Raw genomic sequence first — 27,520 nt, forward strand, 5'->3', positions numbered from 1 at the left:
GGAGACAGACGGGCATGCGGGGGCGGAAGGGAGCGGGCAGAGGAGGGGCAGGCGCTGCCTGCTTCCTGGGCAGGCGGGTGGGGGAATGTGAGGCTGCAGGCACACATGGGAGGACACTTGGGCACCTGTGTAAGGGGTGGCCAGGGATCTGGGCATGAGAACAGCCCTGACTATAATTTAGTGTACGTGTCTGTGCCTTTATGTGTGTCTGCATGTGTTTTTGTTTTGTTTTGTTTTGTTTTGTTTGCTTTTATTTGAGACAGGGTCTCACTGTATCGCCCAGGCTGGAGGGCAATGGGTGATCACAGCTCATTACAGCATCTCACTCGTGGGCTCAAGCCATCTTCCTGCTTTGGCTTCCCAAGTAGCTGGCACTACAAGTGCACACCACCATGCCCAATTAATTTTTTAAAAAAATTTAGTAGAGTAGAGGCTGGTCTCCAACTCCAAGGGTCAAGCCATCCTCCCGCCTCAGTTTCCTAAAGTGCTGGTACTACAAGCATGCGCCACCACTAATTTGAAACAATTATTTTTAGAGTACGAGTCTTGCTATGTTGCCCAGGTTGCTCTCGAACTCCTGGCCTCACATGATCCTCCTGCTTCGGCCTCCCAAAGTGCTGGGACTACAGGTGTGGACCACCACGCCTGGCCCTGCCATGTGTGTCTTTGTGTGTGTGGTGCCTATAAATGGCTTTGTGGGCCGGGCGCGGTGGCTCAAGCCTGTAATCCCAGCCCTTTGGGAGGCCGAGACGGGTGGATCACGAGGTCAGGAGATCGAGACCATCCTGGATAACACGGTGAAACCCCGTCTCTACTAAGAAATACAAAAAACTAGCCGGGCGAGGTGGCGGGCGCCTGTAGTCCCAGCTACTCGGGAGGCTGAGGCCGGAGAACGGGCGTGAACCCGGGAGGCGGAGCTTGCAGTGAGCTGAGATCCGGCCACTGCACTCCAGCCTGGGCTACAGAGCGAGACTCCGTCTCAAAAAAATAAATAAATAAATAAATAAATAAAAATAAATGGCTTTGTGTTTGATCTGTAAATGTCTGTCCACATGTGTGTGTCTTGAGTGTATCCAGCCAGCCCACCTCCCCAAACCCCATTTTCCCAAATCCCAGCCCTCAGGCTCCCCAGTGTCTCCCCAGGCCCTGCCCTGCCTTCGCAGGCCCCCAGATTCCAGCACCATCTTTTCCCAAAGCCTCGCCCACATTCCCCTTAAGTGTCCCGCTATTTCCCCAGGTTCTTCCTCATACCCAGAAGCTCCACCCCTTCCCTAGCTATGCCTCCTCAGACCCCACCCATCTCGTTAGGCCCCGCTTTCTTCCGCAGTCCATATCCATTTTCCCATTTCCTGGTGTCGTAAGTCCAAACCCAGACCCCACCCATCGCTCTAGACCCGCCCCTTCTTCACAGCCACAGACAGCGTCTCACCTCCACAGGCCCCTCCCCACATCTCCCTGGGACCTCTTCTTCAGGACACACTCCACCAGCTACCAATTAAGGCCCCACACTGATCTCTCCAGGCCCCTGTCCCATCTCTCCTCACCTCGTCCACCCTTCCTCCTTGGGACCCTCTTCTCACCTGTCCAGACGCCCCTCTGGGCCTTGCCTCTTCATTTCAGTCACAACCCCATCAGGCCCCGCACACATTGTGGACACAGCTCACCCGGGCCCGGTCCCTCCCGAGGCCCAGCCCACTTTGGAGCACGATTCACTCAGGCCCCGCCCCTCCGGAGGGCCCAGCTGCTCAGTGAAGCCCCGCCCACTTTGTGGGTACAGCCACGCAAGCCCCGCCCCTCCACAAGGACCGGCCCGCGATGTGGGCACGGCTCACCCAGGCCACGCCCATTCCGAAGCCCCACCCCTCTCCGGGCCGCCGCGGGAGTGCTCACATGGTCTCGTCGTCGCCAAACTCCAGCTCTCCGCACGCGTCCTCATAGTGCACGCCGCCGCCGCGCGCCGTGCCGTCCACCGTGCGGTAAGGGAGGCGCACGGTGCCGCGCGCGCCCGAGCTGCGCACGACGCGCACGTCCACGGTGCCCATGCACTCGCTCACGTGCAGCAGGCGGTCCTGGAAGGAGAAGATGCCTGCGTGGTCGTCGTCCAGGATGGTGACGGTGGCCAGCAGCGGCGCCACCAGCCGCCCCTTGGGCCGCCCGCCGCCGTCCGGCTCGAACATGCCCTGTGCATCGCCCACGCGCAGGTTCAGCAGCCGCACGAAGAAATGCTCATCCTCCTCGAAGATGTCGTCGTCGATGATGCCGATGCGCAGCTCCTTCTGCGTCTCGCCTGGTTTGAACACCAGCGTGCCCTCGCTGCGGCGGGGTGGGGAGCGGGAAGAGCGGGGTGAGGGTCGGTCATCGGCTGTGTGTTGTACGGGGTGGGGGTGGGAGGGGTCTGGACGTGCTTCCCAGAGGAGGGGCAGGTGCCGTAGGAGAACTCCCAAGTATGAGGGTCGACAGGCACTAAAGAAGTAATACTGAGGGTGAATCAGGGTGGGCGTCCTGGAGGAAGGGCTGCAGAGCGGGAACAAGACAGAGTGGGCCCCTCCCTGCGTGGAATTTGTGAGGGGCAGAACAGGTAAGGATAAGGTTGAGATCAGGGCAGGCTTCCTGGAGGAGGCATTAGCGGGTGGGCATACTCGAGGCAGAAGGAACAGCACATGCAAAGTCCAAGAGTTAAGAGACAGCCTGGGGTGTTCTACATCCCTGCTTCTCAAACCTTAATGTGCATATGAATCCCCTGGTGGATCTTGTGAAAATGCAGATTCTGGTTCAGAAGCTCCCGGGTTTCTAGAATCGCATTTCTAATGAGCTCCAGGGGGATGTCCTGGTCACATTTTGAGTGGCAGGGATATAGGACCCAGAAAGGACTCTCATTCCTCTGATAAAAGCCCTTCCCAGATGCCCCTAAGAGAAAGTCCATACACCTTAACTTGGTATCATTCATTCATTCAGCAAACACTCCTAAGGGTAGCCGTTCTGTGTCTTGTGCTGAGTGGTGCTGGGGACACAGCAGTAACCAGGCCCTGTCCTCACAGGGTTCACAGCCCCATGGGAGAGCCATATCACCATGACAATTGCACATTTAATGATTTAATTACGGTTCATTAATTCAACAGATACTGACGGGTTGTGTGCCAGGCATTGTTTTAAGTGTTGGGGGAATGGCAGCAGTAAGAAGTTTTCAGATTCTGTTTTAGTGCAGAAGAATGAACAATAAACAAACATAGGATGTTCAGGTGGCGATGGTGCTATCAAGAGAAACAGTAAGGAGGGTAGGGAGTGAGGAGAGGGAGCTGTTGGCATGGTCAAGAAAGCTTTTTGGAGGAGGTAACATTTGAGCAGAGACCTGAAGGAGGGGAGGGAGTGAGCCATGGGGAGGATGCCTGGAAAAGAGTTTTTTTGTTTTGTTTTGTTTTGTTTTGTTTTTTGAGACAGAGTCTTGCTCTGTCATCCAGGCTGGAGTGCAGTGTCTCCATCTCGGCTCACTGCAACCTCCCCTCCTGGGTTCAAGGGATTCTCCCACCTCAGCCTCCCGAGTAGCTGGGACTACAGGTGCCTGCCACCATGCCGGCTAATTTTGTGTATTTTTTGTATGGACAGGGTTTCATCATGTTGGCCAGGCTGGTCTCGAACTCCTGACCTCAAGAGATCCACCTGTTTTGGCCTCCCAAAGTGGTAGGATTACAGGCGTGAGCCACCGCGCCTGGCCAAAAAGAGTATGTTTGGTAAAGGGAACGGGCAATGCGAATGCCCTGACCTGAAGCTGGACAGCCGGACAGCATCTGACCTAGGGACAGGTCACCTGTTCAAGGAACTGTAGGGAGACTGGCATGGCGACAGCAGAGGGAGCCAGGGCGAGAGGGTGGGAGATGACATCACAGTGGGAACAGGCAGATCTCCTAGGGCCTGGGTGGGCCACAGTGAAGACTGCTGCATTTACCCTGAGTGAGGGAGGAGCCCTGTGAAGCTTCAAGCAAAGGAGGGACATTCCAAGCAGAGGAGGGACGTGAACTGACTTGGTGTTAAAAGAGGAACAGTTGTGTAAATCTCTGAAGCACCCATAAGATTCTTGTAATGGGGAGAGCCAGGGAGGGAACAAGGCAGTGATGTTAGATTAGTCAGAGTGAAATTCTGAGGGGTCATGGCGTAGGTGGGCTCTTCCTGGCAGGGTTGCAGACATCAGCATGACTCTGGGATGTTAAGGAATCTTGAAAATCTATCCTTTCCCCGATCCCTTGTACTGTGCATGTAAGGGGCTCAGCACCATCTCTGAATCCATATGCATTCACTATCACTTTCACATTAAAGGAGTTCTGGGGCCAGGCGTGGTGGCTCACGCCTGTAATACCAACACTTTGGGAGGCTGAGGTGAATGGATGACTTGAGGTCAGGAGTTCGAGACCAGCCTGGCCAACACGGTGAAAACCTGTTTCTACTAAAAATACAAAAATTAGTGGGTGTGGCGGTGCATGCCTGTAGTCCCAGCTACTCTGGAAGCTGAGGCATGAGAATTGTTTGAACTGGGGAGGCGGAGGTTGCAGTGAGCCGAAATCGCGTCACTGCACTCCAGCCTGGGCAACAGAGCAAGACTCCGTCTCAAAAAGGTGGGTGTGGGGAGGGGGTCGGGCTCCAGTTCTCCAGCTCTGTGGGAGGAAGAGAGGGACCCCAAGGTTCTGGCAAGAGGTAGGGGATGTAGAACGTGGTGAAAAGACCTGCAGTGGAGGGACGAGGGAGTCCCTTAGCTAGGGATTCGCTGTCCATGGTGATGGAGCACCCAGGTGGGCTAACCTGCTTCAAGCCCAGCTTGGCCGCCATGCCAGCTGTGTGATCTTGGGCAGTCAGGATTCTGCAGTCCTCTAAGCCTCAGTTTCCTTATCTGTGGAATGGGCTAATAATAGTGTTTACCTCCTGGCACTGTCGTGAGGACTGAATTGATACAGGGAAAGCACCCAGAGGCACAGCGAGAACAATGACGGCTAGTGATACCCACATATTAATATTAGAATCTTAGAGTCCTAAAGTCATGGGATAGGAGACATTTACATGTCAAGGATAAAGGGATCAGTAGAATGTGGTAATGTGGAGAGATGGCGTCTCGCCCTGTCGCCCAGGCTGGAGTGCAGTGGCACGATCTCGGCTGACTGCAACCTCCGCTTCCCGGGTTTAGGCGATTCTCCTGCCTCAGCCTTCCAAGTAGCTGGGATTACAGATGCATGCCACCATGCTCAGCTAATTTTTTGGATCTTTAGTAGAGATGGGGTTTCACCATGTTGGCCAGGCTGGTCTCAAACTCCTGACCTCGTGATCTGCCTGCCTTGGCCTCCCAAAGTGCTGGGATTACAGGCGTGAGACACCGCGCCCAGCCCTTTTTTTGTTTGTTTTTGTTTGAGACAGGATCTTGTTCTGTCATCCAGGCTGGAGTGCAGTTGCACAATCCCAGCTCACTGCAGCCTGGACCTCCTGGGCTCAAGCGGTCCTCCCGCTTCAGCCTCTCAAGCAGCCGGGACTACAGGCTCGTGCCACCACACCTGGCTACTTTTTATACTTTTGGTTTTGCCATGTTTTGCCATGTTGCCCAGGCTGGTCTTGAACTCCTGGGCTCAAGCAATCCGCCGGCCTTGGGCACCCAAAGTGTTGTGATTGCAGGCATGATCCACCGCATACATCCTGTAGCATCATCTTTGCCAAACAATTAATCCAAAGATTTAGCACCATCTTTACCAAACAATTAAACTGGGCATCACAGTAATGGACGAGTGGACATCATGTTCCTCCTGATACAATGCACCCGGGGGATAGAGCATCTCTTCCATGAGATTCCTGCCAAAGGTGCGGGACTCTAATCACCAGGAAGCATTAGACAAACCCAGATTGACCATCATTCTAGTAACTGGACTATCATCTTCAAAAGCATCAGGTCGCAAAAGTCATGAGAAGGCTGAGAAACTGATCCAGACTGAAGGAGACTAAAGAGATTTGACAGGGAAATGCAACGTGTGGTTCTGGATCAAATGGGAAGAGAGGGCAGGAGTGAAAATACAGCTACCAAAGATATTACAGGGATGACTGGGAAAATGGAAACACGGGCTGTGCATCACTTAATTGACATTGAGTTAACAATATCAATCCAGCGTTAGATTTTTTGAGTGAGAACGTAGTATTGTGATTAGGTAGGAGAATGCCGTTATTCTCAAAAGATGCACGCTCAAGTATGTAGGCATGAAGGTCATAGTATTTGCAATTCGTGGTCACAGAGTGTCACAATTATTATTGTTGTTATTCTTTTATTATTATTTTGAGACAGAGTCTGGCTCTGTCATCCAGGCTGGAGTGCAGTGGCACAATCTTGGCTCACTGCAACCTCTGCCTCCTGGGCTCAAGTGATTCCCCTACTTCCGCCTCCTGAGTAGCAGGGACTACAGGCACACGTTACCATGCCCAGCTAGTTTTTATTTTTTATTGTTTTGAGAGAGAGTCTTGGTCTGTCTCCCAGGCTGGAGTGCAGTGGTGTGATCTTGCCTCACTGCAACCTCCGACTCCCGGGTTCGAGCAATTCTCCTGCCTCAGCCTCCCAAGTAGCTGGGATTACAGGCGTGCGCCACCAAGCATGGCTAATTTTTGCATTTTTAGTAGAGACAGGGTTTTGCCATGTTGGGCAGGCTGGTCTCAAACTCCTGACCTTAGGTGATCCACCTGCCTCGGCCTCCCAAAGTACTGGGATTACAGGCATGAGCCACTGTGCCTGTCCCACAATTATTAATATTATTAAATATTAAAGACAGAGATTAAAAGCCAACAGGATAAAATGTGAACAATTGGTGACTGTGGATGAAGGTGATATGACAGTTCATCAAACTGTTCTTGTAGCCCTGCTGTAGGTGTGAAGTTTTTCAAAATAAAATGTAGGATGTGGTGGCTGTAGTCCCAGCTACTTGGGAGGCTGAGGCAGGAGGATCACTTGAGCCCAGGACTTTGAGTCCACCCAGGGCATCATAGCAAGACCCTGTGTCTAAGAAAAAAAGAGTTTGGCTTAGCTGGGCATGGTGGTACACACCTGTAATCCCAGCGACTCAGGAGGCTGAGGCAGGAGAATTGCCTGAACCTGGGAGGTGGAGGTTGCAGTGAGCGGAGATTGAGCCATTGCACTCCAGCCTAGGCAACAGAGCAAGACTCTGTCTTAAAAAAAAAAAAGGGTTTGGGAGAAAAATAACATGGGGACTTTAGAAGCCAGGCATGAGAATCATAGAAGACTAGATTCACAGAACTTGTGTTCCAGCACTGGACACAGAATCTGAGAAGACAAAAATCTTAAAGCCATCAAGTCAGAGACTGGATGGGGTTTGAATTAGAATACCAAAATGTTGGCCAGGTGTGGTGGCTCACGCCTGTAATCCCCGCACTATAGGAGGTCATGGTGGATGGATCACCTGAGGTCAGGAGTTTAAGACCAGCCTGGCCGGGCCGGGCGCGGTGGCTCAAGCCTGTAATCCCAGCACTTTGGGAGGCCGAGATGGGTGGATCACGAGGTCAGGAGATCGAGACCATCCTGGCTAATATGGTGAAACCCCGTCTCTACTAAAAATACAAAAAACTAGCCGGGCGAGGTGGTGGGCGCCTGTAGTCCCAGCTACTCGGGAGGCTGAGGCAGGAGAATGCCGTAAACCCGGGAGGCGGAGCTTGCAGTGAGCTGAGATCCGGCCACTGCACTCCAGCCTGGGCGACAAAGCGAGACTCCGTCTCAAAAAAAAAAAAAAAAAAGACCAGCCTGGCCAACATGGTGAAACCCAATCTCTACTAAAAATACAAAAATTAGCCAGGTGAGGTGGTGCACACCTGTAATCCCAGTTACTTAAGACGCTGAGGCACGAGAATCGCTTGAACCTGGGAGGCAGAGGTTGCAGTGAGCCAAGATTGTTCTAAGAGACAGAATGAGACTCAGTCTCAAAAAAATAAAGAATATCAAAATGTTAGAATTCTAGAATCTTAGAACTTCAGACCCTTAGTGTGTCAGCATCATAGGGGATTAAATCTCAGAATCTTGGAACAGCTGTGTTTTGGGGTTCTCAGAGATCACGTTTAGTTTGGAGAAACTAGGCTCACAGGGCCACCCTAGCCCGTGTGAACCTGTGGGAAACTTAGAAAAAGGCTTTCCTTCTTCAAGACACTTATTTCCATAAGTCAGGAAACTGTTATAATAGAAATGCAAATCTACACTGTCTACTATGAGGACAGCTTCCTCAGATATGGTGCTTTTATGCAGTGCACAACTTCAACAACTGTACATGGCAGACCTGCCTGCTCAGACTGAGTCAGGAATTTGCCCAAGGAACACGGTCCAGACTTGGGACTGGAACCCAAGTCTCCTTCCTCCCAGTCTTTGGCCTAAGGTGCCTTAATAAGCAATGCCAGGCCTTGAATGTCTACCAGGATAGGGTAGGAAGGGTAGGAAGATGTTGACTCTTCCTAGCCCTTTGGTTCTACCACTGAACAGCATTTCCTCCTTCACTTCAAACATCTTGGTCCTGGCCAGGTGCAGTAGCTCACACCTGTAATCCCAGCATTTTGGGAGGCTAAGGCGGGTGGACTGCTTGAGCCCAGGAGTTCAAGACCAGCCTGGGCAACATGGTGAAACCTTGTCTCTACAAAACATACCAAAACAACAACAACAGCAACAACAACAAAACAATTAACCAAGCTTGTTGGCATGTGCCTGTAGTCCCAGCTATACTGGAGGCTGAGGTGGGAGGATTGCTTGAGCCTGGGAGGCAGAGATTACAGTGAGCCATGATTGCGCCACTGTGCTCCAGCCTGAGTGACAGAATGAGACTCTGTCTCAGACAAAACAAAACAAAAACACACCAGCCTGGGCAACAAGGCAAAAACCCACCTTTACAAAAAATATAAAAATCAGATGGGCGCTGTGGTGCGCACCTGTAGTCCCAGCTACCTGGGAGGCTGAGATGGGAGGATCACTTGAGCCCAGGAGGTTGAGGCTGCAGCGAGCTGTGATCGTGTCACTGCACTCCAGTCTGAGTGACAGAGCAAGACCCTGTCTCAAAAAACAATGAAAAATAAAAACCATCTTGATCCTGAGGTCATTTGTAAGTGAAAAAGTGGGCTGTTATCCCAGCAGGTGACACCTGTACTCACTTCCTTCTGCAAGGCCCCAGGGCTCTAGATGGGGGCAATGCAGACCAGGGGTGGGTAGGAGTGGAAAGGGGAAAAGATAGTTGAAAGCAGGCCCCAATATGGTGAATGCAGTTCCCTCAACTGAGGGCATCTGGATGATGTGGTGCACTGGGGGAGGATGGACCGAGTGGCCAAAGGGATCCCATGCTACAGGGTGATGGAACAAAGACCTGTGAACAGTTGCATTTTGTTTTGTTTTGTTTTGTTTGAGACAGTGTCTCACTCACTCAGGCTGGAGCACAGTACACCGTGCACCTGTAGTCCCAGCTACTTTGGAGGCTGAGGTGGGAGGATCACTTTAGCCCAGGAGGTGGAGGCTGCGGTGAGCCAGGAAGGCTGGGGTGGGCAGGGTAGGAAAGGTGGATGGAGATGGGCAGACAAAAGGATCCTGGACTGACTGAGGTGGAGGGAAAGACCTACAAATGTCCAAGCACTGGAAAGAGAAGTGATGAGGGCGGAGAGGGAAGACTGGCTACAAAAGGCAGCCAGGCACACAGTGGTGGAACTCAAGATCTATGAAACAGAGAACTGCCAGGTGCGGTGGCTCACGCCTGTAGTCCCAGCACTTTGGGAGGCCGAGGTGGGTAGATCACCTGAGGTCAGGAGTTCAAGACCAGCCTGACCAACATGGTGAAACCCCATCTCTACTCTAAAAGTACAAAAAATTAGCTGGGTGTGGTGGTGGGTGCCTATAATCCCAACTACTTGGGAGGCTGAGGCAGAAGAATCATTTGAACCCGGAAGGTGGAGGTTTCAGTGAGCCGAGATTGCACCACTCTACTCAAGTCTGGGCAACAAGGGTGAAACTCTGAGAAAAAGAAGAAAGGAAGAGAGGAGAGAGAGTAGAGGAGATAGAGGAGAGAAAGGGGAGAGGGGAGAGGAGAGAAGAGAGAGGAGAGGAGAGAAGATGAGCAAACTGAGTCCCAGGAAGAGAGGGTTAAAGGGATGAGGGATTGACTGCTGCTTGATGGCAGAACTAAAGATCTGGGAACAGTTCAGCCTCAGCTGTACCCCAGGGAGAAGATTAAAGGGGGATGTGCCAGACTACTGAGCAGATAGAACCTTGGAAGAGCTCAGCCACTGGCTTTCTTTCTCCCTGTCTCCTGATTTAGTTTTCTTCACAGCTCCTACCACTACCTGGCATTTTTATGTAATCCGTGTTTACTTCCTAATTGCCTGTCTTTCCCAGGAGAATGTGAGCTCCATTTGGGCAGGGACTTTATGAGTTTTGTTCACCACTAGTCACCAGTGCCAGATCTGTTTATCTGTTCCTTGCACATTGTAGACACATGATAAATGTCATTATGGGAAAGGGGAGACTTGTGCATGAATTAACAACACATACTGTTCAAAGCCTGATGTAAGCTGGTGAAAATCATTGAAAAGAACATACTGTAAAGCTGTAAGTCTTAAAATAGTGTGGCATGGACAGAACTACAAATAGATGAATTTTGTGGGCCACGTGACAACAGAGATCTTATCTATCTTGGTTATTGTTCTAGGTTGATCCCCTAAATAAAGGCATCTGGCACACAGTAGGTGCTCAGGAGGAACTGTTAAATGAGAGAATATCACAGATTTGCAAGGAGAGAGGTAAGGAGTGGGACTGGGGCTGTGAGATATGGTAGAGGGTGATAGGTGAGTTGCTTTATGGTGGAACCAAAGACCTTTAGCCAGCATCTGTCTCCTCCACTCCTATTTTATTTTTCTCCATCACACTTATTGCCACTTCAAGTGTTTATATGTTTAGTAGTTTGTATCCTCATTGCAATTTGAGGGCAAGGAGCTTAGCTGTCTTCTTCCCTATGGTGTACCTATTGGCATATAGTGTGTGCTTAATAAGCATTTTTACTTTAGTAATGGTGGGAGAAGGCTTATTATACCAGGTAGCAATACACATAATGGAGCTACAATAATTAAAACAGTGTGGCGTCAGCACAAAACCACGGAAAGATAAAGAATGCAGGAGGAGTGGTGTGAAGACTGAGAGTTTGTCTCATTCATCATGTGCACTGAGTGCCTGTGGCCAGTGCCTGACACATGGTAGGTGCCCAGTAAACATTAATGTTCTTATGCACATGAGGAGACAGCTGTTTTACCAGACAACAAAACATAGAACATGGCCAGACAATGGCTCACGCTTGTAATCCCAGCACTCTGGGAGGCCGAGGTAGGTGGATCACTTGAGGCAAGGAGTTGGAGACCAGCCTGGCCAACGTGGTGAAACCCCATCTCTACTAAAAGTACAGAAATAAGCCGAGTGTGGTGGCACACGCCTATAATCCCAGCAACTCAAGAGGCTGAGGCACAAGAATCACTGGAACCTGGGAGGCAGAGGTTGCATTGAGTGGAGATTGTCCCATTCACTGCAGCCTGGGCAACATAGTAAGACTCTATCTCAAACAAACAAACAAAAACCCAGAGGTAGATAATGAAGGTGGGAGGGGTAGCCTTCGGATAGCCATGCTCTCTGCCTGGTCCAGTGGTGTGTGCCCCACGTCTGGAACAGCGCCTGGCACAAAGTAGGCTCTCAGGAATGAATGAATGAACGAATGAATCCTGCAGGAGGCAGTCGGCAGGCGATGAGCCTGCCGGTGGGACCCACGGCCTGCGCCAGTCCCCTGCACACCCCCCACCCCGGGGGACCCACCTGTACTCGTAGTCGGAGCCCGCCTTGGCCGAGCCGTCCTCAGTGCGGTAGTCCACGTAGAAGGTGCTGTTGCCCTCGCCACCCTGGCACGTGACGGACAGCAGCACGGAGCCGCAGTTCTCCAGGCAGTGGTAGAGGCTGGGCTCGAAGAAGATGCGGCTGGCGCCGTCGTCCTCATCCTCGCCCGCGCCCTCGGCCGGCGATGCCCTGCGTGAGGCGTCCGCCGCATGTCTGCGCAGCACGTTCCCAGCGCCGGTCATGAGCCGAGTGGCCTGGATGCGGTAGAAGGCGCGGCTCTTCTGCTGGTGCAGCAGCGCGTAGTAGTTGGCGATGCCCACCAGTTGCTCCAGGTCCTTGTCCGGGTGCTTCTGCTTGAGGTCCTTGAGGATCTGGATGACCTCGCGGCGGCTGGCGTCCAGCTCGCGTGCCTCTGCGGGGCCCGGGCCCAGGCCGCCCAGCTCGCCTGGGGCCTCGGCGCCCACGAACGTGCCATCCAGCTCGATGCTCTTCGGGGGGTCGCCCTCTGCGCCTATGATGATGCCGCTGCGCGGGTCGGTGCGGTAGCGCTTGTACACATACTTGTAGAAGAGCAGCCGCTTGTCGGCCATCCAGGCGAATACCACGCACACCGGGAAGAAGACCAGGGTCAGCAGCGCCTCCCACACCTGCGGGCGGCGGGCGTCAGGGTGAGGCCGGGCGGGCCGCCTCTGCCGCTCCCCACATCTTTCCCCAACCCCCAAGCCCGCCGTCTCTCCCTATGCCTTTCTCTGCTGTTTTTGTTTTGTTTTGTTTTGTTTTTGAGACAGGGTCTTGTTCTCTAGCCCAGGCTGGAGTGCAGTGGCGCGGCCTCGGCGCACTAAACATTGAACCTTGGCCTCCCGGGTACCAGTTTAAGCAATTCTCCCGCCTCAGCCTCCCAAGAGTAGCTGGGATTACAGGCATGCGCCACCATGCCTAGCTAATTTTTGTGTATATATATATATATATATATATATATATATATATTTTTTTTTTTTTTAATAAAAAATATATATTATATATATATATATTTTTTTAATAAAAAATATATATTATATATATATATTTTTTTTTTAATAAAAAATATATATTATATATATATATATATATATATTTTTTTTTTTTTTTTAAGCAGAGACGGGGTTTCACCATGTTGGCCAGGCTGGTCTTGAACTCCTGACCTCGTGATCCTCCGGCCTCGAGCTCCCAAAGTGCTGGGATTATAGGTGTGAGCCTTGTCTCTGTTTTTGTTCATCTCTGCCTCTCCCCATCTCTCTTTCTCCTCCCCCCCTCCGTCTCTCCCCACCTCTTTCTGTCTCTGTTCATCTCTGCCTCTCCCCACGTCTCTCTCCCGAGTTCTGTTTCCCCCATTTCTCTCTCTCCCTCTTCTTCTCTCATCTCTCTCCATCTCAATCTCTGTTCATCTCTGCCTCTCCCTGTCTCTCTGTCCTCCCCTCTTCCCATCTCTCCCCACCTCCTTCTGTCTCTGTTTGTCTCTGCCTTTCCCCATCTCTCTCTCCCCCCATTTCTCTGTCTCCCGTTCCTTCCCCCATCTCGCTCTGTCTCCTTCTATCTCTGGCCCTCCCTTTTTGTCTCTGACTCTGTTCATCTCTGCCTCTCCCCATCTCTCTCCCCGGAGTTCTCCATTTCCCCTCCTTTCTCTCTTTCCCTCTCCTTCCCCCATCTCTCTCCATCTTGTTCTATCTCTGTTCATCTCTGCCTCTCCCCACCTCTCTCCTCCTCCTCATTTCTCTCTCCTTTCCCGCTCCTCTCTTAGTTTCTCTCAACCTCCCTCTTGTCTCTGTTCATCTCTCTCTCTCCCCACCATTTCTCTCTCTCCCTCTCTTTCCCCCCATCTCTCTCCATCTCTTTCTATCTCTGTCCCTCCCTTTTGGTCTCTGTTTGGCTCTTGCCTCTCCCCATGTCTGGACATGTCTCCATGCCCTTTTATATCTTTTGGTAGATCTCCATCTCTCTCCCTTGTGAGTTTCTTTCTCTTTCTCTCTCAATATCTGTGTTTCTCCAGGGCTACTTTTTTCCCTCTCCCCGTCCCCATTTCTCTGTCTCTCTTTTCCCCTGTCCTTATCTTAGTTTCTATGTCCCTCTTGTCTCTGTTCACCTCTCTCTCTCTCCCCATCTCTCTCTCCTTATCTCTCTCCTTTCTCCCACCCCTTTCCATCTCGTTCTGTCTGTCCCTCCCTCTCTGTCTCTGTCTCTGCTCATCTCTGCCTCTTCCCATCTCTCCCTACCCCCTTTTCTCTCTCTCTCCTTGCTCCCGTTCCTCTCCATCTCTTTGTCTCTCTGTTCCTCACTTATTCTCTATTTCCCTCTTATTTCTGTTCACCTCTGCCTCTCCCCATCTCTCTCCCTCGCCTTCCTCCCATCTCTTTTTAACTGTGTCCTCCCTTTTTGTCTCTGGCCTCTCCCCATCCCCCCACATTTATATCTCTCTCTCCATCTCGTTCTCTCTCTCTCTGTTCCTGTTCATCTCTGCCTCTCTCCATCGCTCTCTGTGTGTGCCGCTGTCTCTTTCCCTCCTTGCCTCTGTCTCAATGGTTTTCTTAGCCTTTGCTCCTCCTCTGTCTCTCTTTCTGGCTCCCTCTCTTTGCTTGTCGCCTCGGTCTCCTGGTCTCCATGTCCTTCTTTTATATCTATTGGTAGATACCTATTTCTGTCCCTTGTGAGTTTCTTTCTCTTTCTCAATATCTGTGTTTCTCCAGAGCTACTTTTCTCCTCCCTATCTCACTCCCCATCTCTGTGTGCACATGCACGTGTGTGTGTGCATGTGTGTGTGTGCATGTGTGTCTGTGTGTGCATGTGTGTGTGTGCATGTGTGTATGTGCATGTGTGTGTGCATGTGTGTGTGTGCATGTGTGTCTGTGTGTGCCTGCATGTGTGTGTGCATGTGTGTATGTGCATGTGTGTGTGCATGTGTGTGTATGTGCATGTGTGTGTGTGCATGTGTGTGTGCATGTGTGTGTGCATGTGTGTGTGTGCATGTGTGTGTGTGCATGTGTGTGTGCATGTGTGTGTGCATGTGTGTATGTGCATGTGTGTGTGTGCATGTGTGTGTGTGCGTGTGTGCATGTGTGTATGTGCATGTGTGTGTGCATGTGTGTGTGCATGCATGTGTGTGTGTGCATGTGTGTATGTGCATGTGTGTGTGTGCATGTGTGTGTGTGCATGTGTGTGTGCATGTGTGTGTGCATGCATGTGTGTGTGCATGTGTGTATGTGCATGTGTGTGTGTGCATGTGTGTGTGTGCATGCGTGTGTGTGCATGTGTGTCTGTGTGTGCCTGCATGTGTGTGTGCATGTGTGTGTGTCCATCTCTGTGTGTGTGTGGGCATGTGTGTATGTCCATCTGTGTGCGTGTGTGTGTGTGTGTATGCGTGCACACATGTGTGTATGTGTTCTCTTTCTCTCCTGGTCTCCTCATTCATCCATCTATCCACCTTTCAGATGCTGAGAACCATGCCCAGCTGCCTAGATGCCAGGAACCCAGACATCCTCATCCACTACCAAGCAACAGACAATCCCCATCCTGTGGTCCCAGCTGCTGTCAAGGGACAGAGCCTGTGTCTCTTCTGGCCTCTCTCTCCCTCCATCTTTTTTCTGCCTGCCCCATTTCTCCCCCATCACCTGGGGGTGCCTCCACTTCTCCAAACCTTGCCCATCATCCAGGGCCTGCTCTCTGTTCACCCAAACACCCTCAATTCCCCACCCATGACTCCCGCCAGTGCCTCCTTAGCATCTTCCTGGCCCTCATGGACAGGCTCTGCCTCTAATAGAGACACACATCTGGCTCTTCTGCCTCATAAAACCAGTTCCGGCCGGGCGCGGTGGCTCACGCCTGTAATCCCAGCACTTTGGGAGGCCAAGGCAGGCGGATCACAAGGTCAGGAGATCGAGACCACAGTGAAACCCCGTCTCTACTAAAAATACAAAAAATTAGCCGGGCGCGGTGGCGGGCACCTGTAGTCCCAGCTATTCAGGAGGCTGAGGCAGGAGAACGACGTGAACCCAGGAGGCGGAGCTTGCAGTGAGCCGAGATCGCGCCACTGCATTCCAGCCTGGGCGACAGAGTGAGACTCCGTCTCAAAAAAGAAAAAAAAAAAAAAAAAAACCAGTTCCAATGCACAGCCAGGGCAGCTCTGAGTTTGGAGCCTGGCTTTGCCACAGGGATGACTATCTCGTCTCTTGGTCTATAAAATGGGGACATTTCCAAGACTGAATGAGCACATGCATTCCTAGCACACAGCATTCTCAGTTTCTGACACATGAAAAAGACTGAAGATGTGAAATTAACATTGCCTGGCCAAGAATGGTGGCTCACGCCTGTAATCCCAGCACTTTAGGAGGCCAGAGTGGGTGGATCACCTGAGGCCAGGAGTTCGAGAACAGCCTGGCCAACATGGTGAAACCCCATCTCTACCAAAAATACAAAATTAGCCAGGTGTGGTGGTGTGCATCTGTAATCCCAGCTACTTGGGTGACTGAGGTGGGAGAACTGCTTGAGCCCAGGACGGGGAGGTTGCAGTGAGCCGAGATCACGTCACTGCACTCCAGTCAGGGTGACAGAGTAAGACTCTGTCTTAAAAAAAAGAAGAAAAAAAAGAACATCGCCATCATTATTATTTAGTACTATTATCTCGGGCCCACGGAGGCCCAAGACCCAGTCTGCTGGTGGTCCGGCACAGGCCTGGCACATGAAAAGCATCCACCAAGACTCGAGGGTTCACCTTGAAGATATTCATGGAAAGATTCAAATGTTACCTTTCCCATCAAAGATGAAGAAGAAAAGATTAAAGAGTATTTATGGGCCAGGCACGGTGGCTCACGCCTGTAATCCCAGCACTTTGGGAGGTGAAGGCGGGCGGATCACGAGGGCCAACATGGTGAAACCCCGTCTCTACTAAAAATACAAAAATTAGCTGGGCGTGGTGGCACATGCCTGTAATCCCAGCTACTCGGGAGGCTGAGGCAGGATAATTGCTTGAACCCAGAAGGCGGAGGTTGCAGTGAGCCGAGATCACACCATTGCACTCCAGCCTGGCGACAGAGCGAGACTCCATTTCAAAAAAAAAAAGAGTATTTACGATGAAAAGGCCCCTGAAGACCAGGCACGGTGGTTCACGCCTATAATACCTGCACTTTGGGAGGCCATGGTGGGTGGATCACTTGAGCTCAGGAGTTCGAGACCAGCCTGGCCAACATGGTGAAACCCCATCTCTACTAAAAATACAAAAATCAGCCAAGTATGGCGGTGTGTGCCTGTAATCCCAGCTATTAGGAAGGCTGAGGCAGGAGAATCGCTTGAATCTGGGAGGTGGTGGTTGCAGTGAGTGGAGATTGCACCACTGAACTCCAGCCTAGGGGACAGAGTGAGACTCTTATCTCAAAAACAAAAAAAAAAGAGAAGGTCCCTGAAACATCTTAAAAACAACCCTGGTAGGAAAAATATCTAAGATCCAGTTGCCACACCCTGCTATCACTGTGTTTACTGATGGCTCAGAGAACAGGCAAGACTTGCAAATAGTAAAACTGCATGAAACCAATAGGCAGATTTGGGAAAAGGAGCCGAATGTTCAGTGCAAGCTGTGAAATGAACTCTCTCCCTTCTATTAATTGAACCTACCACTATGTATATTGCAAGGGAGTCTATTCATCAGAAGACAATCCCAAACCCCTAAGATTTTTCTTCCTTCCTGCAGGTAAATAAAAGATGATTCTAGCCGATTCACAATGTTTTTCTAGAGCACCCACTAAGAATGTGTCCAGCCTGGGAGGGCACTGTGACATTTTCAGGCCTCAGTGGAGCAGGCGCACCCCTGAGATAGAGTATTGGAAATCTGGGGGTGTTTATGGGCTTCCATCATCACTAGGGAGGGGGACATGGTCTTGGCCTTTCCTGGCCCGATGACATCCAGCAACTCACAGGACAGTCCCACACAATACAGGAATGTCCCATTTGCCGGCTTATTTCAGAACCCTCCACTAATGTTCTTATCCGTGAAAACACTGTTTATGATAGTGATAATTTATAACTCTGTTTTACGTATTTCTTTTTTTTTTTTTTTTTTTGAGATGGAGTTTTACTCTTGTTGCCCAGGCTGGAGTGCAATGGCACAATCTCGGCTCACCGCAACCTTCGCCTCCCGGGTTCAAGTGATTCTCCTGCCTCAGCCTCCCGAGTAGCTGGGATTACAGGCATGCACCACCACATCTGGCTAATTTTGTATTTTTAGTAGAGACAGGGTTTCTCCATGTTGGTCAGGCTGGTCTTGAACTCCCGACCTCAGGTAATCTGCCCACCTCGGCCTCCCAAAATGCTGGGACTACAGGCGTGAGCCATTGCGCCCGGCTTATGTATATCGTTTATATCTTTTTTAAGTGTCTTTTTTTTTTTTTTTCCTGAGATGAAGTCTATCTCCGCTGTCCAGGCTGGAGTGCAGTGGCCCAATCTCAGCTCACTGCAACCTCCACCTCCCAGGTTCAAGCATTTCTCCTGCCTCACCCTCCCGAGTAGCTGGAATTACAGGCACCCGCCACTATGTCCAGCTATTTTTTGTATTTTTAGTAGAGATGGGGTTTCACCATGTTGGTCAGGCTGGTTTCGAACTCATGACCTCAGGTGATCCATCCACCTCAGCCTCCCAAAGTGCTGGGATTACAGGTGTGAGCCACTGTGCCCGGCCTTATGTATGGTTTCACATACTCCAAACACACTTGTTTTAAGTCTCGCGGCTACCTGTTCCTCTTCCTAGACTTCTTGCATGCAATGGTTTCTGATCTTTTTCTTTCTCTGAAGCCCAACTTATTCATTATAAATCGATGCCTGCATTTGGCTCCCTTGTCATGAGGGTAGTTGTGATGAAGCATTTCCAGGTGGAAATGCACTGTTCTGTTAGAAACCTTTTCTTTAGGCTGGGCACAGTGGCTCACGCCTGTAATCACTTGAGGTCGGGAGTTCAAGACCATCCTGGCCAACATGGCAAAATCCCGTCTCTACTAAAAATACAAAAATTAGCTGGGCGTGGTGGCGCACACCTGTAATCTCAGCTACTTGGGAGGCTGAGGCAGGAGAATCGCTTGAAACTGGGAGGTGGAGATTGCAGTGAGCCAAGATCATGCCACTGCACTCCAGCTTGGGCGACAGAGAAAGACTCCGTCTCAAAAAAAAAAAAAAAAAAAAATAGAAATCTTTTCTTTGTAACACAATTTGGACATTATATTGACTTTTTGGAAGCCAAATGCATAGGGGAGTTTGTTAATGAATAGCTAACATTTACTCTGTTCCAGGCAGACTATTTTAAGTCTTTCCACACAGAGCAATTCAGTTAATCCTCATGGCAGCCCTATAAAGTCAGCACTCTCATGATCCCCGTTTTACAGGTGGGGAAACTGAGGCATGGAGAAGCTAAGGAACCTGCCACACAGTGAGGGAAAGGCAGTGAGGGAAAGGCAGAGGTGGGATTTGAACCCAGATCTCTGGCTTCAGGTGCATGGATCAAACTCTGAGGCTACAAGATCTCTCTGTTATTACCTAAGAATTTCATATCAGCAGAAATAAAGGGATGTAACAAAATATCTGTTACATTCTCCTTTCTTCCTTTCTTTTCTTTCTTTTCTGAGAGTCTCACTGTGTCACCCAGGCTGGAGTGCAGTGGGGCCATCTTGGCTCACTGCAACTTCCGCCTCCCAGGTTTAAGAGATTCTCCTGCCTCAGCCTCCCAAGTAGCTGGGATTACAGGCGGGCACCACCATGCCAGGCTAATTTTTGTATTTTTAGTAGTGATGGGGTTTCACCATGTTGGCCAGGCTGGTCTCAAACTCCTGATCTCAGGTCCTGCCTCGACCTCCCAAAGTGCTAGGATTACAGGCGTGAGCTACCACACCTGGCCTCAAAAGCCTTTTTGAAAGCCTAAGTCAGGACACTGACTTCATTTTAACAGCACCTTAAACTATATGATATATCACTGCATGCTTTTCACCATGGCAGATGGGAAATTCTCTCCTCTTTCTCTCTCCCTCTTTCCGGAGCCCTGTCTTCTGGTGTCACTGTCCTCCCCTTTCCTCACTGTGGCTTCTGATCTCTCTGTTATATATCCTCCTTCATAGAAAACCCACAAGGCATTTTTCTGTCTGTAGCTTCAGATCCTTCCTGGGAAGAAACTGTAACTGGCAGAAACCTGACAGATAGGCAAAAATAGATTACACACATGTGTGAATGAATCCTGGACACCTGCAAATAAATTATGCATGTGTGTGACTGAATTAGGCCAGGCCCATAAATAAATTATGCAAATATAGGAGGCAGTCATGGGGTTGTGGGAAATACATTAGGCAAACATTGTCAAGGAAGACTACATAGTATGCAGGTTAAGACACAGGCTGAGCGAAAGGCTAATGATTATGAGAATATAGGTATAAATTATGCAGCTGTGGGTCTAAATTTTGTCTCACTATTGGAATAAATTATGCAAAGCAGTCACTGGGCTTATATCGATGTTGCGTTGGATGAGAGTATACATTACACTGAAGTGGCATAAATTATCCAAACATCAGAAACTGATGATGAATAATGAATGAATCATGCAAACCGTGATTACATATCTGGCAAATGGCTAAATTATGCAGATGTAGGTATGTATCTATGCAAGCCTGTGGATAAATTATGCAAATTGCACTAAGTTACTCAAGTCAATTAGCAACGTCGGAAAACACAAGGCTGGATTATATGCGAGGGTAGTATGAATTATGTGAATGGAGGATGTCTTATTGCAAAAGCGGGACTCAATTATGCAAAAGGTAGGGAGTGTAGGAAAACATGTGAACATACCTAGCATGCATTACACAGATCACAGGGGCTCTGTTAGTACATACAACACCCTTTTGGAGCTAAAAGGTGCCCCTTCCAAATGAGCGTACTGTTATTAAGTGCAAAACAGTGCATCCCTCCGGGCAAATCAATGTTTGCTGCACCCTCCAGAGATATGGCTGGGTAGCATCAGCAGGACTCCAGCTCCCCCCAGCAGGACTTGCCCTGTTTGGCTTAATCCCCTTGTGCAGTCTGTGACCTGCACAACTGTACTTAGCAGCCCTCTCAGATGTGAGTGTGCATTTCTGCAAATACACCAATCAACATTCCAAGCCAAGAGCCACCTCTCTGGATTTTGCAGACACACATGCATCAAGAAAGCATCCATGGGTCTTTGCTCACCTGGACCACACCCGGGGAAAAAACAGCAAGGATGAGATAAAGCCAAACGTAGGCGAAGATGCTCCAAGAGGCAGTGACGAAGAAGACTCTCAGGTGCTTGATCTTGCGGCTCTCGCCGGCTGGGATGACATAGATGCACACGGCGATGACCACAAACATGTTGAAGGCAGCGCTGCCCACGATGGTGCCTGGGCCCAGCTCACCCGCCTGGAAGTTGTGACCGCAGACCTCGATGACTGACAGCAGGATCTCGGGGGCAGAGGAGCCCAGGGCCATGAGCGTGAGGTTGGACACTGTCTCGTTCCAAATGCGAACGGTGCCCACGCTGGTCTCGCCGTTGGCCTTGGTGATGGTGATCTCCTTTTCTTTTGATGTGATGACCTCGATGGCCGCCATGAAGCGGTCGGCGATGATGGACACTCCCAGAAACATGTAGACCATGGCCACAAAGTAGACCACTGCCCGTGCTGCCTTGTCACCCAGCGATGGGTCGTCGGGCTCCCACACGGGCAGCAGCACCCCCGGCTGGCAGCGGTAGGACCCCTGGCAGCCCCCGGTGCTGGTGTCGCTGTCATTGGCCGGGGGAGGCGGCAGGGAGGGGGTTGGGGTGGCTGCCCCGGAGCATGGGGGAGCCGCCAGGAGGAGTGCGACCCCCACCAAGGCCAGGGGAGCCATGGGGGGTGGTGGGGTCCTGTGGGGAAGGAGGAGGAGGTCTGGGTGAGGGAAGCAAACCCCTTTCTGTAACACAAAGGTCAAAGCTCACTGGGGAAGGAGGGTTAGGGGAGAAGCTGAGGACCAATGCAGGGAGGATGGGGACCCAGGGTGACGGAGACACAGAGAGACACAGAGAGTGCCAGAGACCCACAGAGAGAGAAAGACTGAAAGATAAGGACAGAGGAACCCCCGTGCGCTGCTGGCGGGAATGCAGATTGGTTTATGCACTTCGGGAAACTACAGCCGAACACACCACGCATCGTGCAATTCAGCAGTTTTGCTCCTCGGTATGTGCCTGAGAAATAGGTCCTTATGTCCACTAAGGAGCCAGGCGCAGTGGCTCACACCTGTAATCCCTGCACTTTGGGAGGCCGAGGTGGGTGGATCACCTGAGGTCAGGAGTTCGAGACCAGCCTGGCCAACATGGTGAAACCTCGTCTCTACTAAAAATACAAAAACTAGCTGGGCAGGGTGGCGGGAGCCTGTAACCCCAACTACTCGGGAGGCTGAGGCAAGAGAATCGCTTGAACCTGGGAGGCGGAGGTTGCAGTGAACTGAGATGGCACTACTGTAGTCCAGCCTGGGTGACAGAGTGAGACTTCATCTCAAATAAAATAAAATAAAATAAAATAAGAATGTTCATAGCAGCTTTATTTATAATAGCGTCAATCTTGAAACAACCCAGAGGCCTATCAGCAGTAAAATGGAGATAGACGTTTGGAGGATTTACACAGTGGAATATTATAGAGCACTGAAAAGGGAGTGAATTATTTGCTGCTGCACCCAGCACATGGATGAATCTCACAGATATCACAACGGCTGAATGAAGCCAGGCACAAAAGCACACAAACTGCAAAATTCACTGAGAGGCAGGGAGCAGGAGGCTGAGTTTGTTAGGAGATTCAGTCTCCAACTCGGCCCTATGAAAGCTCTTGCGCAGGATTTGGGCTGTGGCGGGTGTTGGACCATGTCTGTCTGTTTCAAGTAGGGCTGGGGAGGGGTTGCTGGAGGGTCTCATTCATGTCCCTCCCCAAGGTAGTAGCAGGCATCAGTCTCTCCGGCTTCCCTCTGTCTGATCTGGGCTTTTCCCCAGGCTCTGTAAGTGGTGCAGTTCCTTAGGGGCTGTGACATCCAAGGCCCTGGGCCGGGCCTTCTGTCTCATTTGTGGGTGTGGGGGATCTACTGTTTCCTTATTTCTTTCCCTGCCTCTGGTGCTGAGTTTGAGTGGCTATTATCGTGTCTTATCTGGGTTTCCTTTTAAAACACAAATCGCTGGACACGGTGGCTCACACCTGTAATCCTAGCACTTTAAGGCCGAGGCAGGTGGATCACTTGAGGTCAGGAGTTTGAGACCAGCCTGGCCAACATGGTGAAACCCTGTCTCTACCGAAAATACAAAAGATACAAAAAAAAAAAAAAAAATTTAGCCAGGTGTGGTGGCGTGTGCCTGTAATCTCAGCTACTCAGGAGGCTGAGGCATGAGAATTGCTTGAGCCAGGGAGGCGGAGGTTGCAGTGAGCCGAGATCATGCCATTGCACTCCAGTCTGGGCGACAAAAGCAGACTCTGTCTCAAAAAAAAACCAAAACCAAACCAACAACAAAAAAAGCCCACAAATCGGCTTGCATCATCCCTCTGCTGTTCAGAACCCCCCACAGCTCCCATCTCACTCACAGCACCAATGTCCTCTCCAGGGCCTGTGAGGTCCTGCACAATCCGGCCCCGAATCCCTCTCTGGCCTCTTTTTCTGCCCTCTCCCCGTCACCCAGTCTGCCTCAGCCACCCTCGCCTCCCCTCTGCTCCTCAGCCTCACCGGACAAGCTTCTGCCTTGGAGCCCTGGCACCTGCTGTTCCCCCTTCCTCGAACACACTTCTCTATTTGTGTATTTATTTTTGAGACAGGGTCTCGCTCTGTCACCCAGGCTGGAGTGCAGCGGCGCCATAACAGCTCACTGCAGCCTCGACCGCCGGGGCTCAGCGATCCTCCCTCCTCAGCCTCCCAAGTAGCGGGAAGTACAGGCATGCACCACCACACCCAGCTAATCTTTTGTAGAGCCAGGAGTCTCTTTGTTGCCCAGGCTGTTCTTGAACTCCTGGGTTCAGGCGCTCCACCTGCCTTGGCCTCCCAAAGTGCTGAGATCACAGGCGCATGCCACCGTGCCCAGCCCACTCTTCCCCACATATCCACTAGCCTTGCTCCCTCCTCCCTTTCGGGTTTCCACTCTGATGTCACCTTCCCCGAACACCCCATCCAAAATGATACCCTCCCCTTTTGGGGAGTGCCCCTCCATTCCACAGGTGAGAGGACCAAGGTGCAGAGAAGTTACGGAACTTGCCCACATCATCCAGCACCAACTCTGGCTCCCAGGTTGTCTCTCCAAGAGTGGCCCTGACTCTGAGCTCATCCGCCCCACCCTCGCGTTGCCATGGTAACCCAGTGGCTTATCAAAAAGGGAGGGAGAGAGGAAGAGAGGTGTCCCGGGAGCCTCCACGCTCCCAGACCCCTCTGCCACCAGCCTCATTTCTTCCAGGGGCTTCCATTTGCCTGAAAAGTTCTTCTGAGCATCTAACCCACAGCCTGTCCCCAACTCACACCCACGTACCCATGGGCTGGGAGCTGGCTCCTCTGGGGGAGGGAGGCAGCGTGTTGGCAGAACTTCCCAAGAAGGAGAGAGCAAGCGAGGAGCATGCCTGTGTGCGCGCGTGTGTGTGTGTGTGTGTGTGTGTGTGTGTGTGTGCAGGCAGGGGCGGGGGACAGGGGTGATTCTTAAAGGGCACTGCACAATTAGCCCCCTCAGCAAGGCCCCTAATGATACGTCTAATTAGCAGCCCCCTAATTAGCAACAACTTAGGCATAATTACAAACCCACCAGGATCCAAAGCAAAGACTGTGCTCCCTTCTCCCTCCGCCTCCCCGGCTTTCAGGAGAAACAGGAGTCAGGAATTCTTCTAAAGCAGCAAACCAAACCCCAGTCTCTCCGGGAGGGAGCCTCGGCCTGGGAATTCCTCCCTCAGCTTTAACCACCTGCCCCTGCTGCTGCAGTTCTCAAGGGAGACCAGGGCCAGGTGATGGGGGTTCTCATGTCCACCCTCCTAGCCCAGGGGCTGGGCCAAGTACAGCCTAGTGCAATCCCTTTTTCCTGCAAAACCTGGTTTCTCGCTGGGGCCTTGCGGGAGGAGCAGTCAGGGAGAGAAAGCACTAGATAAATATTTGTGAAATGAATGACCAAGAGGTCTGAGCCCTGTCACTGGGGACCATGGGCTCCCTCTGCTCCCGGCTCCTGCCTCTGCCTCTCCATCCACCAGCAGCCCTGAAACCCAATCTGCTTTTAGAATCCAGGGGCAAAAGGATCAGGTGGAGCCCAGGGTGGGAATGGGGAGGGCAGATGGCAGGCACCATCTCCCAGGGCCATCTCTCCCTCCCTTTGTGGGCCCGTGGCCAACGGGTCAGCGGTGAGCACCCCTGTTCCACCTCACGCGCCTCTTGGGTCCTTGGTCAGAAGAACGGGACTGCGTGCCTGGGGGTGGGTGCAGTCTGGCGTGCCAGGTAAGACCCGTCCCTCATATCCCTCACGCTGCCACCCCACAGTGGGGCGGTGCTGCGAGGGGTACTTTCCTGACTGTGCCTGTGTTGGGGGGCTGGCCCTCAGACTTCTAAACATGCACATTTACTGCCCCAGCGTGAGCCCAGGCGCTCCCAACCACCTTGAAATGGTCCAGTGTGGGGATCACATCACAGGGTTTGGGTGCTTGGGGCTGTGATACACTGATAATAGGTAAACTGAGGTCCAAAGGAGGAACAGGGCTCTTAACCTAGTGCTCTTTAAAGTCATCTGAAGCCCCCTGAAGGCACTGTCACACAGGGCTGGGATCTCACCTGCAGCCAGGGAGACACACACACACACACAGACCAGGGCTACAGGCACAGCCTCATACCTTTTCTCCATCACTCACTCTCTCGCCCACCTTCTCCAGGGCCCCCTTCACTCAAGGAAGGCAGACAGTGTGTTGGCCAGGGCCCTCTCAGCACCCCCCAAGAGGTGGCGGAGAAGCTGTTGAGACCCACCCCCACTGAGACAGGTGTGAGGCTGGCACACCAGGAAAGGGATGGAAGTGAGACTGCAGGAAGGACTGGCCTGGTCTAACCCAGTACCCAGTGCTTGCCCGGAGCAGGAAAGGTACTCAGTAATTATCAACAAGAATGAATGAATCAAGAGCTGAACAAACAGCAAGAGGTATGGAAGTTAGACGGTAGGAAGGACTGGTCCAGTTATACGAGGAAGAATGGGGAGGTTGGCTTGAAGGGAGGTCTGGTCTCATCTCTACTACAAAGGCTACCGGTTGCACTGCAAGAAGGACCAGCCTCAGAATGTCAGAAACAAGGCAAGGGGAGGCGGGCTGGGTTCTCAGGGGAGAGTTGGGGTGGGTGCCGGCTGGGGGGACCAGAGAGAGCAAGGGAGCTCTGCTCAAGTGGGGAGAGGAGTTTAGAGGACTCCAGGCCTGGGGGAGCCCACTTGGCGGGTGGGGGAGGTCTTCTGCCTCCAGGTCTCCCCTGCCAGGGGCGGAGACAGTGGTGTGTAGGAGGAGGGCGCACTGGCTCCCAGGGAGAGCCAGAGAAGAGGAAAGAGAGACAGAAACAGAGACTGAGATACCCAGAGACAGAGATGGAGATGAGGGGGAGAGAGAGAGAGAAAGAGAGAGAGGGAGAGAGAGATGCGGACATGGGAAGAGACAGAGACACGGAGAAAGCAGAGACAGAGAGAGACACTGGGAAGCTGAGACAGGGGAGAGAGGCAGAGACACAGAGACACAGAGATGGCGCAAGAGGAAAGGAGAGAGAAACCCAGGACTTAGAGACAGTGGACACAGAGCCCCCCGGCACAGAGACACAGAGAGTGAGACAGGAGTGAGAGACAGAGACTCCCAGAGGCGGCCAGACTCTGCCAGACAGAGACCCCTGAGAGATGTGGAGAGACAGAAAGATGAGACCCAGACACAGGAAGGCGGGGGCGGAGGTAGAGAGCGCGGGAGGGGGGGGTGCCCCAGACGGGGTGGGGGCGGGGTGTCCTCCCCCCCCCAAGTACCCAGGCGGCCCCCCTCCCCAGCCGCCTGAGAACCAGGAGGGGCTGAAGGTGTTGGGGCGGCTGGTGGCACTCCCACCCCACAGAAGGTACCCATGCTGGGCCAGGCAGCCCCCCACCTCCATAAACCAGCCCAGGGAAGCCAGCTTCAGGCTTCCCGAACCGCCCCCATTCCGCGCCTGGGGTAACCCCGTCCTTTTCCCACGCCCCCACCTACCCACCAATGGGGTCTCCTACCTGCAGCTACAGCCTGCAGCAGGTCCCCCCAGCGCTGGGCTGGCAGTGGTGGGCGACTCCGCCCGAAAGAGAGAGAGAGATTGAGAGAGAGAAAAGCCGGAGACTGAGAGGGAGAGCCAGGGAGGAGGGGAGGGAGAGGGGATAGAGGGAGGAGAGGAGGAGAGGGGAGGGACACGGGGGAGGGGGAGACGGCGAGGGAGCGAGAGAGGGGGAGGAGCCGGAGAGAGGGGGAGGAGGCGGAGGCGGGCAGAGGGGAGGCGGTGCGGGAGGCGGGGGAGGCCCGGGGAGGGGCCTGGGGGAACAGGGCGGGAGGAGCAGGGAGCCCGAGCCTCCTCCCCAGCCTCCGGGTTCAGCACCAGAGGCAGGGGACAGCAGCGGAGGGCGCTCCTGTGCGGTTCAGAAGCAGC

At 52.1% G+C, this 27,520-nt stretch overlaps 1 protein-coding gene and 1 long non-coding RNA gene across 6 annotated transcripts in view; both read right to left on the minus strand.

Annotated features, from left to right (window-relative positions):
• Positions 1–27,483, minus strand: part of SLC8A2 (solute carrier family 8 member A2) — a 45,663-nt gene extending 18,180 nt beyond the window's left edge. For all 5 annotated transcript variants that reach the window (XR_013409949.1, XM_028838974.2, XM_028838973.2 and 2 more), the window contains exons 1-4: positions 27,114–27,483; positions 21,083–21,773; positions 11,843–12,507; positions 1,891–2,313 (exon numbers count right to left, since the gene is read on the minus strand). Coding sequence is in view for 4 of the 5 variants with exons in the window: in XM_028838974.2 (XP_028694807.1) it covers positions 1,891–2,313; positions 11,843–12,507; positions 21,083–21,757 (1,763 nt within the window). In the remaining variant the exon portion in view is untranslated. The remainder of the gene's footprint in view (positions 1–1,890; positions 2,314–11,842; positions 12,508–21,082; positions 21,774–27,113) is intronic.
• Positions 14,783–18,328, minus strand: LOC144337242 (uncharacterized). Its single transcript, XR_013410043.1, has 3 exons — positions 18,225–18,328; positions 16,387–16,702; positions 14,783–15,726 (listed from the first exon to the last, which is right to left on the minus strand). It is a non-coding gene; the product is annotated as an uncharacterized LOC144337242 (long non-coding RNA).
• Positions 27,484–27,520: the final 37 nt, after the last annotated feature.

This window comes from Macaca mulatta, chromosome 19 (assembly GCF_049350105.2).
Source record: "Macaca mulatta isolate MMU2019108-1 chromosome 19, T2T-MMU8v2.0, whole genome shotgun sequence".
NCBI lineage: Eukaryota > Metazoa > Chordata > Mammalia > Primates > Cercopithecidae > Macaca > Macaca mulatta.